Below are 14,137 nucleotides of genomic sequence, written 5' to 3'. Positions count from 1 at the left end.
AGCCGGTCTTCACACGAACGGACCGGACCAAATCCCATCCGGACCAATCCCCCGTAGCAAGGACTGACTATCCGGCTACATGGTAAAATAAGTCGATACGGCCAGGCCGTTCTAACGAAACAAAAAAAATCTTAGAGGCCTGTAATTGCTTGTTCTAGGTTGTCGTATAAAGCTAAAGTTCCACTCTATTTTGAGATATGCTTAATTAACCCAGCTAGCAGTCAGACTAGTCGGTTACAGCTTCCAAAAAGCTTTAGATCTGTTTATTTCTTATAGATAGAATGACAACATTATCAGATGATGTCTACGATAGCTTTGAATAGGGTTTGATGACTTGTCTGCGTATAACAAGATCTGGATTGACTTACAGAAGAAGGTCCCCTAATGTTTCTCCTCTGAGTCGCAGGGGGCCTACAATATCTCTAGCGCTATGATGGAGAGTTGACAAGCTAGCCCATCTCCAAAAAAGCTCATTGAGTCGTACAGTTTTTTCCTAGTTATGATGTCGTATGCGGCCTTGAAGTCGATGAAGAGATAGAAAGAGGTGTTGCTCCGCTATCTTCTGCAAGATCTGCTGCATGGTGAAGATCTGAACAGTAATTGGTTTTCGATTTCGGATTACCTTTGAGGTTTTCTAACTATCGTTAGTGCGCATGGGATCTTGTAGTATAAAGGAGAATATCTTGTGGTGCCGATTTCAACATCTTAACCCCTGGCCTGTCGCTAGACCATATTCACCCTAGAATTACTTTTCTCGTTTCAGGATCTCTCCTTTAATCATAATAACCATGACTGTGGAACGTATCGATACCTTCTACGACCTGGACTGCATCTATAGCACGATTGAGCGGATGCTGCTGCTCATCCGGCAACTGTCAGGTGTGTCCCGGCTGGGCGAAAATGGTCGCTCACTCTCCTTCGAGCTCCAGTGGATCAACGAGATCGACGAGCGCAAGTATCAGATCGAGGAACTGCGTAGCTCGGTACAGTACCTTTTCGCCCAGTTCCGCAAGATCTATCTCGTCAACAAGGATCTGTACGCGCAACTTAACAAGCGCGGTGGCCGTGTGTTCGAGCTGGACAAACAGATCGAAGCGCAGGGTGACAGCAAGTGTTTGTACTTTCTGACGGATGCGATGAAGTACGAACCGGCCCTGCTCGCCATGCAGCGTGTGCTCGATCGTACGATGCGTGAAATACGCATCTTCCGGAACCAGCGCAACCAGCACAAGCTGGAACTCTGCATCGGGCACATACGGTGTGAGAACTATGACAAGGTGTACGACGAGTACTGTTCGTTTGAGAATGGGCTCCAGCAGCTGCCACACATCATCGAAGCAGTGTTCGAGCGGGACATGAAGAATCTGCTCAAGGTTCTGCTATTTCTTACCGGCTATCGGAAGCTAAACAAGGCAAACTCTGCTGAAACGTTTGTGACCGGGTGCGAGTATTTGCTGCAGCAGATAAAGCAATCTAGTGAATTGTTCGAACATCCACTCAGCCTGCTCCTGTACGGGTTTGTGGTCGATGCTCTGCAGGAACCCCCAGAGCTGTCAGTGGCGTCGAGGATGAAAGATGTTTTCCGGGAGCGGTTGGAATCGGTCCGATCACAGTTAATCGATTGCATCCAGCGTACAGTGAGACTCATACAGGCCAAACCACAAGCGGCAGCATCGTTAGCCAAACTGTTTCATCATATTGCTGAGGAGATCCTAATCGAACTGCTCAAGCGAGCGTACGAAGGCGACGTGCGGAATCTGCAGAGCATTCTACAGTTCGTGGCACACTTGTCGTGCATCGATCATGACATCATCAGCTACCGTGTGCTGTACGCACAGATGGAACATTACGATCATCTGTTTCAGCCAGAGATATTTCTGCTTGCCTACCGCATCAAACAGACCATGCTGGAGTCGGGCTTTCCGACTGCGAGTCTGCGTGGAGATTTGGAACGTCTAAAGGTTAGCCTTCCTCCGATCGTGGTGACGATCCTGTGGAACACGGTCACCATATCTCGCCACGAATCTCGCATCTTGCTAAAATTCAGCGCTATTGGGAAGGATGTTGGATTTTCGCGCTACATTGCCGACAAAAATCGTGTCGAGTTTGAGCCGCTGGAGGAGGGCAACTGTTTTCGAATTCGGGCGTGCGCCATCAACGGATTCCTCGGCGAAAGTGGCACCGGACTACCAATCATTGCGTCAAAATCCGAATGCCTTTCAAATACAAAGTTTCGCTGGAAGCTAATTCCGGTGGTGGGTTGTGAGTTCTTTCGCGTGCAGAATTACGCCAGCGGAGCACTGCTACACTCGCAGATACCGTGCGCGGAGTCAGAATACGATTTCTACAACAGCCAGGAGGTTCTGCAGCTAACAGGCAGCGATCGTTCGCTGACCGCACAAAACAGTTACTGGAAGCTTGTGGAATATTCTCGACGATCACGCACTGGAAGCGGAGGTTCGGGTGAAGGGGAGTGTCGCATACTGTGAGCGAGGGACGTGTGAACCGACGGGAGTCCATTTGTTTGACCATAAGCCGGCTAATGAAACGCGCGGTCGCCTGGGCTAAGTGCTAACGATCGCCGCTAACGAAACCAGATGCAGCTGAGCAAATAGAGTACGCTCCGGCGATCCGGTGCGGACGTTCCATTTGCAGGATGCGATTGTTATTTTTGCTCCATCTCAGCTACCACACCCACCAACGTGCGGCTATAACGCAATGTGTGTGCCCACATCCGGCCCACATCCCTTCTGTTCGATCGGAATTACTCCAACCGGTAGTGTATAAGGACCATAAATAACCCGTCCCATTGATGAGTGTGTATGTGCGGTGCGGAACGGGCCGTTTGTTTTGATTGTACTACCCTAATCGAGGCCGGGCGTGAATGAATCAGAACAAACGCATTACGGTGGGTGGACTGGTAGGGCTTGAAGGCGCCCGCCTCCGTTCGGGTCAGCTTAACTTAATATTTTTACACGTGGCACAACGTCCGAGACATCGATGATGACGATACCCTTGGACCAGTTTTTTTTCAATATGCTGTTTATTCGCTTAAACCCACGATTGGGACAGCCCCTTACCGGGACCGTGATATTCAAATACGTAGTGCTATATTTTAAGAATGACGAAATGAATGTGAATCCCAAACATCGCCAAGTGTGCTGGGGGAAGTTGAAGAATTTTTGGTAGGCAAGCGGTTGGTTATCTACGAAACATTGTTTACATTTCGTGCTTCTGCTTTTGATCTGGTTTGAAATTTGAACGGCCGAAAACAATGACGATGCGCCAGGATTGTCCATTACTCATCGCTATCGTGGAGACTGTGTGGCATGCAGTGCCGTTATTATTATAAGATACGTAATACACCATAGCAAAGCGGAACGAGTAAATAAATGCTTTAAGATACTAGAATAATTGCTGATTAGATTTAGTTAATTGTTAAACCATAAGAAGAAGTTAATAAAAATACGATTTTAACGAAAACCACCAGGCGTCTCCATAAAAAAGCGTTTATGGGAAATTAAAAGAACACAGGTTATAATTTTAAATATATTATATTATTTGTTACAGGAGGTGGGTGCAAATTTATGTAGGAATGAATATTTTGGCTTAACAAATCCAATATCGATCCCAAATTGTAAAATTTAACCAAAACCTGACTGTGCGTAGTAAAATGCACGCTAGCGTAAACTAGAGGGCGCTAGTATAAGCAACTTTTCATCCTAACAGGAAGCTTTCTACGCGCTTTCATGGTATTTTTAGCATCTTCTCTTTTCGTCCTCGGCTTAATCTTTCCCCTCTTCTTCGAACCTTCGAAGATACCAGTTTTAACTAACGAATAATCGTAACGTAAACAAATGCAACGTTTATACTATAATTGGCGGACCGGATTTACGTGCACCGTTGTTCGATTAAAACTGATTTACGATCACTTACTTTCGATCTTGCTTGTTGAATGTGCGCTGGAAAATGGACGAAGTGTAGAACCGGGAAATTAGGGTAGGCGAAAATATGTTGTTTTCAATTCGTTTACGGGTTTACCTCTTGCGGGATGAGATTTTAGAGCAGACTGATTTATTGGCCTAGCATCAACAATTGCAACCCGTCAATCACTGCCGCCAAAGAAGGTACAGTTTGGAATATAATTGATGGATTTTAGCGAAAGATATTTACACACATAAACATAAACATAAAAAGTAGAATCAGTACGCAATTTAACTTGGAATAATTTTTCAAGATATGATCAAGGGACATATTTTACAATAATATAGCAAATATTTAAATTGTATGCATAACTGTGTGATTTACAGTGTCGTTTTTTCAGCTCATGAAATACACACGCACACATCTACACCGATACAGGACCATTGGCCATTGGGGTATTCCAGCTGTCATCTAACAACAACAAACCTACATATTATAACTCGTTTGTTTTCATTCTCTCGCAATTGTTCGCTCTTCTTCCAGACAATTTCTCTCTGGAATTTCTCCTCTCTACTCGTTAATTATAAATTCTTCACCCTAGAACAATATAAATTTGTTCCATTTTCAAATAATTGTCAAAGAAATTTCAAATTATTTAAAATTATATTTCGTTTTAATCGCCATTTGAATAATCCGTTCGATGACCCTGTTATAAAAACACCATGGGCACATAAATAATTTTCGCAACATCTTGCTAATGTTGATCTGTGATTGGGAGAAAGAGAGGATGTGTGTATACACTACCAACGCACAGCTAACCTGTACGAGGACGGCCGTTGACGACCGAGAAAATGCGGCCTGCTGAGCAACATGCGACGATGGTCAACAACCATGCAGACTACCATGGCCATTGAGTAGTCAGATAAATTTGCATCCTCGTGCGACAAAACGTTTCGGGGAGCGAGAGAGAGAGCACGAAAATGCTCAGAGCGAGCGAATATTGACCAACGACGACGTACGACGCGTTCGTCGACACGGTTCTTCACTTTCCTTTAACAGAAAGAACACCACTCAGCAAGGGCCAGTTGTGTGCCATCAGTGGGAACGACTTAAGCAGATTGAGAATAGCAGGACAGTGCCCATTTGTGCAAAGGGGTGCTTTATCCTATTAAAGTGTATACAATGTAAGCGAATAACTTAGATTGGTGGTATTTAGTGCGACTTTTCAACTCTTAAAAAGACAAATGCCAAAGCTTACCCGTTCAATGGTAGTAGTGACCGCTCGAAAAGTGCTCTTCAGACTGTTTTCCGCGATGCCCGATCGGACGAAATGATATATATTTTTAGCTACACATCTTCAATATAGTGAAAAAGAAAAAGTGAAGTAGAACTCTATTTAGACTGCCGCGTCCGTTAATGGCAATCTCCGGTTTTAGCTACCATTATCTATTATATGTTGTTCGGCTTGTTCCGTGCTGTTAACTTTTTCTTCCGCGGGCTAGCAAAAATATGATAATTTTTCATCCCATCTTCACGCTTTTACTACCAACCCCTTTTGCGCAAGCAGTCCGGATGCGGATTTTGACAGTTGACAGTTTGATAATTCACAACCCGTAGGCAACGTAGGGTGGACGACGACGATAATGGTGGGCCTGCCAAAACGGCAACCGGTGACAGCAGTCGCTTTGGCAGTCACGAAAGCTTGCCCGTGGTGCCGTGAAAATTCCGTGCCGTTCGGAAAACTGTCAATGTCGCATTGCGGATGAGCGTCGCGCTGCTGCGAGTCGGTTGTTACGAGCCCCGGTCCGTGGTTCCGTAGCAGTGGTGCTGCTTAAGTTGGGTTTTCTAGTGTAAATCTCCTTTCTTTGTAGTTCGGTTCTAGTAGGGTTAAAAGCTTTGTTAAAAAGTGTATCTTTGGGTAAGTGATTATAAGCAGATAGTGCACTGTAAATAAGCTGAAACATTGTGTAAACCGGAGATCACCACACTACCCTAATTGGCCGTTTTCGGTCGCATCTATTTAGCATTCTACAGCAGCTTTCTGTAGCTCGCCATTTACATAAGTGTACTATTTTTGCCGTATCGATTACAGAGGCCCGAAAAAATGAAACAAGTGAAATCTGCATTAGCATAAGCCATCTATAAGTGTGTATGAGTGTCTGTGTATTCGGTGCCCAAATCTAGTAGGCCATAAAAAATCGTGTAAAAGTGTAGAGTGAAACGGTAGAAGAGAGCAAAGAAAAAATCAATTATCTGCAGCATAAAGAAGTGGCATTTGGAGCGGCTGGGAGGGGCAAAAGGAAGAAAAACAAAAGTTGGCACCAGCTGCACCGCAAACCCAGCAGTGTGGGCCGCCTGAAATCAATATCTGGTCCATCAGGGGACAGCACCAGTGACAGTGGACTGTGTCGAGACCTATCGGCGATAGTCATCTAAGGTGGCTCGGCTTAATGGTATCGGTGTTCAATACAATGGTACGACTAAGTTAGGGTTGCTGTCGACCTAGCCCGGAACTCAATGTCGCCATCAGTAGTAGCAAAAGAAGCAGCAGCAGCAGCAGTAGCAGCAGCAGCAGCAGCAGCAGAAGTAGTATTACTAGCGTCAACAGTATCGTGTCCTCGACGCCACCAACGTAACCACGGAAGAACGGAATCTTCGTAACCTTTTCTTGTGCGCTTCCTACATTTCTAGCGCACTTCCCCTATCTGCTCTCCTGTTTTTTCTCTTAATACTCGACCAAAAAACGCACACTACAAACGCGGGTGAGAAATATCCCCAACACGCACACACACACACAAACACACACGTACACATATTATCCTTCTCTCGCTACGGAGTGTGCTCTCTGCGGTTTGCCGCACACTGTTGCATTTCAACCGCGCCAAACAATACACCACTAACGGTCACCCGTTAAGTTTCCATCATATGGTACGAGCTTCTGCTCCAGGAACCGGCACAAAGGGTTCCATTTCGTCTGCGCTGCGAAAGGATTAAACGACCGGAGTGCTGCACGAACGGAGAACGTTGTTATTAGGATAGGCGAATTTTTAATTGCACCCAACGCATAGAAATGGATCGAAAGCAGTGGGTTATAATTCCTTTAGGTAGGTCGTACATCCAAACTTACATTAATGAACTCGCACAACACTGCTGACACGAACACACCACAAATCGTGCATACACATACATTCGCATCTCGCAACAATTCATAGCCGCAAACGGAAATTGTCAGCACGTGGCTGAGTCTGATGGAGACGCCTGGTACATCAAGTGGCATTGGAAAGTTATCATTTATTTGGTGGTCTTTTTTTACATAATGGAATGGTGGAAGTATTATTTTTGTAAACCAAAACGTAAGGGGAACTTTTTTGATATTTTTTATCTATTATATGTGTTCACCGGTTAGACCACACCTGGCTAACCAGGTGATAAATTGTGTTAATTTATTTTTATCGTTAAAGTAATTATTTACTTTTAATTAATAATAAACATATAAATTACAGAGTTTGGCGATAAAAATAATTCACAAAATTATAAAAAATTTAAAACAAATGACGTGCAGACTAGGCATTATGTTGCGTAAACAGCCTGGCAGAATTGGCATTCCCTAAATTGTGCACGTGATTCCATATCCAGTGCGTGCGATACCGTAAAGTACTTGGTGTTCAATCTCACCGTTAAATGCTTAAAAATCTTAAACCTCCTTACGTTTTGATCAAAGATTATCACATTCGCACACTAAACATGTTCGGTTGGTCGCGTACGAGTAAATCTCTTCTCGTTTTTTTGCTCCGATTTCTTTTCCAACGTTAAGTGGTTCTGATTTCGTCCGTTTACTTATGTTCCGCGGACAATTGTTTTCCATGTAAGTTATCGGTTTCGTATCGGTTTGTTTCCCCCTTCACCCCATATAGCTGTTTGCAATGTGTTTTGCTTGATTTTGTCTGTTGGTTTGTCATGTAACTGTCCCTTGATATGTTGTTGTTTATCTTCGACCGTTAGAACGTTACGTTAGTTATTTCATTTTGTGTTATTTGCTTTCGTTTCGTATGTCTCTATCATTGCACAAGTGTATGGAAAACGCCTTGTTATGTGACCTATCTTGTTTTTGTCAAATTCTAACGCTCTAATGGTTGTTGCTACGTTTGCATGCATCAATCATCGCCCAATACCGAACCATTCCGGGGTTGTTTTTTTTTTGTTTCAACACATCATTCACACGCAAACTTTTTTCAACAAATCTTATGCAACACATTCTCACAAAATGCTCACCAAACCAGTGACTGGCTGATCGGAGCTCCTTCTACCCTGCCTTCCAACCACTAACAGCTGAATGTATCTTCTTTTTTTCCTTTTTCATTCTAACAACAAACGCATGCCCTCTTCAAACCCATAAAATCGTACGAAAAATAAAATAAAACCAACAAATCCTCACACATAACTCGCCAACAAAACCTTCGCATCCGGTGTCCATCTGGAAAATACATCCTGCTTTTGAACAACGCGCCATCAATGGTTTAAAAATCTCACGCCATCGTACAACTCCAATGTCATAATGTTGCCACTTGGAAAAACTCGAAAATACAAAACAAAACAGCACTGGTAGGAGTATTTTGGTTTTGGATCCCACAGGTTTCCGCAGAGTGTCAAAGTAAGCACAAAAAGGCTACCGAATGTAGCATTCAAAGTTTAACTAGTTCATCACATTTAATGTGTATTATGGCGTGTATTATAAAAGAATTAGTAAAGTTTCGTTCGTTTTCGTTTTTGTGTTTTATCCTCTATCATTATTTCACTACAACCTACTGTAACCATTCCTTTCAATTTCTCGATCCCGTTTGGAGAATAGCGAGATAATAAATATCTTACGCGTTGTGAGATAGTGTTGCAATTTTCCGCGTAATACTTATGAATTTCCATTAATCAATAACGACGTCCCCCTTTGGCATTGGTTTTCTTGTGATGGATGTTTTTCCACGCTTCGACTTGCAACACACAACACACAGCAGGGTTGATTGTTTTCGAGAACGTCTCACTGTCTGTTTGTTGCATTATTTCATCCACTCTTATGATGGATTCGATACCACCCACCGTTACGGCCTCTGTCATGTCGAATTTCCGTTCCCTCAATCAACCCCTAAACCATCAGAGCAGCATCCTTATATCGGTGGTAATTCAATTTTCATCACCATCTCTCTCCTTCGTCGTGTTCGAACCGATCGTAGTTTTCGATCTGCTCACTCCGTCACATCGGTCGGCACACTCGTTAATCGTTTATTTATCGCATTGAATTTTGTTTATGAAACCGACCGTCTTGCCGCTTCTTCTTCTTGTCCATCTTTCCGTATATTTTCACCACGACTCTGAATCGTTTACACCATTGAAGCGCCTTCTTTGCTTTGCCAAGACTCATTGTTTACAATCAATCTTGTTGCGGCCCAAAATCGGAACGATTTTCCGTACCGCGGCTAGTATCTACGGAGAAAATTAAAACAAATACCACTTTCGATGGATCGATGGATGCAATGAATGGAAATGGAATTAATCTGGCCCCCGGGTTACGATTCGGAAGTGATCATCACACTGGAAAGCCGTTGAGCACTTATAGAGAGAGTTGTAATATGAAACACATGGAATGATATCGTGTTTGATTGAAATTGCTTCTCAGCGCGATGCATTGAAAGTGGCTGTTTTGAAGTGGCTTAAGAGTCGATCTTCAAGTGGTTGCAGGTTCAATAGGTGTTGGCTACAATACAGTGCAGGACACAAAAAATATTGTATCTCATTTTAGGTTAGTAAAATGTTATTCAAATTAATCGAATAATTGTCTATTATTATCGAATAATTAAATTAATAATTATTATCTACAAAAATAGCATACAATAATATGCTAAATCTTTTCTACTTTAAGACCAAAGATTCGATTTTGTTATTTGACTGTGGTGCTTTCAATACTTTAGACAACCTTTTAAATTGCAGTTCATTTTAAAATGGATTATTAAGTGAATGTATCAATAAAAATTTAAACAAACTAACTATAAGACAGTAACAATCAGTTATGTTGTTATTTTTCCAATTTTGAGGCATGAACTAACTTTAATTTCAAAATTCGCAAATCTGCTTATTCTCGTCTTTCTGGTATTGTGTATCACGAAATTATACACCCATTTGTTGTGTATTATTACTATCTTTTACTAAGCTTTTAATTTATCAGTAGCACCCAGTCAAAGTTTGATAACTATAATAGTTTTAAAACCAACGTGATGTGTTTTTAAAATACGACTAAAAGCGGACAAACCGAAGCACAGATCGACTACATTTTTTAAAAAATTCAACGATCGTTTTGGTCATCAGCATAGTCATCTACAGCATAGGATCGCAAGCACAATACATATGTGAACGATTGTGAGTGGTTAGGGATTTATGAGGTTTTTGGTACCGAGCGGCGTGGTACCGGAAATGTGTCCAGTCCAAAGTATAAATATAAACACAGCTGGTGGATTTTAACTTCTGCATAATAACGTCACAATTGCTAGAAAAAAAAACTATTATTGACTTCTCAACGAAAGCCGTCTTACGGCAACGCATGTGATTTATTCCTGGATCTTTTCCTTCAATTGTAGTGACTTGAGTGAGAGTCCAAGCTACTGACACGTATTCTATAATTAGATGCACGATACAACGAGACAGACAACGGCACAACGAGTTTCAACGCAGCGAATCGTACAACATTCTGCTGAATCTTAAAATGAATGCAAAGTTCCCAACTAGAACGACACACATTTATTATTATGATAGTTTATTAAACCAGGTTTTGATTGTTTCTTGAAGCGACCATGTGATATGTTGCTAGCACGAATAGCATTTTTGACAACTTTACATCGTGCAACTTGCATTGCTTTACAAGACGTGATTTTTTTGTGCCCAGCACTGTAAGCTGACGATGTGACGGAATTATAAACGAGCTGGATTGTTATTTGCAAATAACTGTTGCATCGACTACCAAACATCTTTCCTTGTTATGCTTGCAAAGACTTGAACTTATAGCCCCGTTAATAATTTCTACCATTTAACAATTGCTGTTGCATCAGCTCGTAGTAGAACGTTTGTGCACTTCGTTCCACAGCCAACTAAAATTGAAATATCCTCGCTCCTTCATCCTTCCGATACCTTTTGTCGTCTCCATATTCCAATTGTTATTGTGTTGTTTAACTATTTGTATGTTACAGAGTATGTTTTTTTATTTAACTAAAAGAAATTCCAAATGTATCCTCTTTGGCAAAAATTGTAAATGACTACCTTTACTAATATTCCTGTACATCTTCATCGACCAACTTAAAGCACGTTCCATCTACTGCTACGAGTGTGATAGCTGGACGGATGCGCGATGCAAGGATCCCTTCAATTATACCGCCCTGCCCCGTGATCAGCCACCGCTGATGACCTGTAACGGATGCTGCGTCAAAATGGTGCGCCATTCGAGAACACGTAAGTAGACGCCTAGCTTTCAACAACAGGAAAACATTGCTTGAAATTAGTTTGAAAAACGTATTTCCCAACAAATTATGAATTATGATCTTTCGTACGTATTATTTTCTTCGACCTTTACGTTACCTGTACCAATTTCGTACCGTGACAGTTGTTACACAATGGATAAAATATGTTATTATTTTTTATTATTCGATCTTTATCCTGTTTTAATAATTAAATTAATTTTCATAGTATATTTTGAAAAAAAACCTCTATCTCATTTCCTTCGACGTATTCATCGTTGTCCGCTTGTGTAATTTCAGTATATCATGATCATGATAATGTAAAATAGAGTAGCATTAAGTATAGAAAATACATGCATACCAAATACAAAATAATTCCTTGAATCAACTTGATAATAACACATCATCAAAACCAAACATAGGTATTAATGCAAATATTTCTCTTTTTTCTCTTTCCCCCAATTTCTTTTTCTTCTCTTTTTTATTGTTTTGCCGTATTGTAATACTTACTAACGTTCTTTTACATTTTCTCTCACATTCGCTTTAAACTTTCAATCGTTTTTTTTGTCTTTTAATTTTGTTATATTCAAATAATTATCATTCGTTTACATATTTCTTTTCATACTCTGTATTATCGCTTTATTTTATTTCTGTATATTTCATAAAATGTATTTCTATATTATCTACTATTATCTACCGATGAATGGCTTATACACTATACACGTTGTCTCTTTTACTTGAATTTAATTCGCTAACGCCAAATGCCACCGCGCGCAAAATGCAACTCCCCCACCATATTGTTTCATCGAATGCAACGATAAAACACGCACATGCATATATTCCGATGATGCGAATCACACACAACTGATAAACGGAACCACAAAATTATTTAAAAAACTAACCATTCATCGGCCAAAAACACACACAATCGCGCCGTCGATCGTAACGTCCACCGATGTTCGGATCGTCTGGAACTGTACTTAACTAACAACCAACACTAACGCACACTACAAAACACACCATTGTGCCTCGTGCCTTCACGGGTACACATGGTGTCTGTTTTTGTTACATTCTTCGCCATGGATCGTTGGTGTATGATCAACGGAATGGTGTCCACGTGTGACGATTGGCATTGACCGTCATAATGGAACAAAAACAAACAAACGGCACACATCCCGTGCTCTGGCGTGCGTTCCTCAAATATTGCCGAACGCACATACACACACATACACGCAAACATACACACACACACACCCACACATACATAAACACTCGTTTATGCACCTAATGCTCGTACAGCGTACGAAGTCGTGAGGCGGATGTGTACGTCACAGTTGCAGATCAATCTGTTCATGGTAGATCATGTGTGTATGATGGAAAGTTCTGGCAATGGCCATATGTGTTTCTGTGAGGAAGATATGTGTAACTCCAGTCCCTCCAGCTTGCTCACCGCAAACCATCACCGGCACACCGTGCACACGTGCATCGGTAGCGTGCTAGCCGTGTACTTGCTACAGCTCCTCCAGCGGGTCTTTCGGTAAAGCGTGTTGGGTCGGTTCCGGTAGAACAGCACACGGTTCCCCAACCGACAGCTTCTGTCACCTGTCCATTGCCTCTCCTCTGTTTGTTTTCCCGTTCCTCCTTTTCCATGTCCCGATTTTCCCATCTTCTCTGTTCCCAAAGCACCGAACCCTTGCGGACTTGTGCAGACAGCTGTTATACCCGGCGCAAAACAATGAAAGACTCGCGAACTCGTTCGTATTATTATCCCGCTTTAAGCGCACCACGCTCGCCTCTTTCTTATATGTTCCTGTCGTATATCAGTTCGATCTCCGGTTCACCTCGTCCGTAATGTAATGCCACTATTCGTTACCGTCACGAGTATCTACCGTGTACCGCCACCACACCTGGCTAATGTGAAAAGGGTGACTTATCACTCCACTCCTTCACGGAGGGAGGTGTCCTTCAACATGGCGCCCTGTACAGCCCTCACTGTTTGCACAAGGGATGTCGATATCTCTTATGACTACAGGACACCCCAAAAACCCCTACGCACCATTCCAAATTCCCAACCAACCAAGAAGGAATACTTCCACTTCACTCCACCCAAAATAAACTCGAGGATGTGTGAAGAATCCTTTGCCCACAACCGAACGGATGGATCACATTCTTTCGACATAGCCCTCGGCACACGGTACTCAATACGTAGAACGCCATCTTGTGGAAGCCATCTTCCCATTTCACTATCACCTTTCCCTTCACACTGCGTTCCAAACACACACAACAAAAAAAGAAACCATTCCACTCCATCGCTACTATAGTCCGGTTTATTTTTGTTCTCTCTTTCCTTCAATCCATGTGGAAAACAAACACAAAACTTTTTATTTTTACGCGATTTTATTTTCCCCACAACAACAAAAGCTGCACCGAATCGATCGTTGGATAGAGAACGTTGTAGTTTAATTTCGAAGTGTTATTTTCTTTCTTTCTTCAGGTATAGATCTTGTGAGTTTTACCACACCAATTTTGCTCCTATTTGCAATCTGATACTCTGATTTCACGTTATATATTCTTAATTTAAATTTATTCCATTTTGGTTTGTTTGTAGTAGTTAGTGATAGCGTTTTGTTTTTTTTTTGTTAGTCTCATCTCTAGTCTATTTATCTATTTATTCGAAATACTTTTACTTCCTACAATCGGTTGCTGGGTATCGTACGATT

General features: G+C 41.9%; 2 protein-coding genes across 2 annotated transcripts; both read left to right on the top strand.

Moving 5' to 3' along the window:
* Positions 1-788: 788 nt before the first annotated feature.
* LOC128305031 (uncharacterized) lies at positions 789-2,495 on the top strand. Its single transcript, XM_053042308.1, has one exon. It carries the CDS (start codon positions 789-791, stop codon positions 2,487-2,489), a length of 1,701 nt encoding a protein of 566 aa, XP_052898268.1. The 3' UTR covers positions 2,490-2,495.
* Positions 2,496-6,994: 4,499 nt separating this feature from the next.
* On the top strand, positions 6,995-12,958 carry LOC128304539 (protein quiver). The gene is made up of 4 exons (XM_053041733.1): positions 6,995-7,028; positions 8,522-8,575; positions 11,266-11,412; positions 12,717-12,958. Exons 1-4 carry the CDS (start codon positions 6,995-6,997, stop codon positions 12,956-12,958), a joined length of 477 nt encoding a protein of 158 aa, XP_052897693.1.
* The last annotated feature ends 1,179 nt before the right edge of the window (positions 12,959-14,137 follow it).

The sequence above is a fragment of the Anopheles moucheti genome, chromosome 3, assembly GCF_943734755.1.
Source record: "Anopheles moucheti chromosome 3, idAnoMoucSN_F20_07, whole genome shotgun sequence".
In the NCBI taxonomy this organism is placed as follows: Eukaryota; Metazoa; Arthropoda; class Insecta; order Diptera; family Culicidae; genus Anopheles; species Anopheles moucheti.
This window is presented reverse-complemented; position numbering and strand designations above follow the sequence as displayed.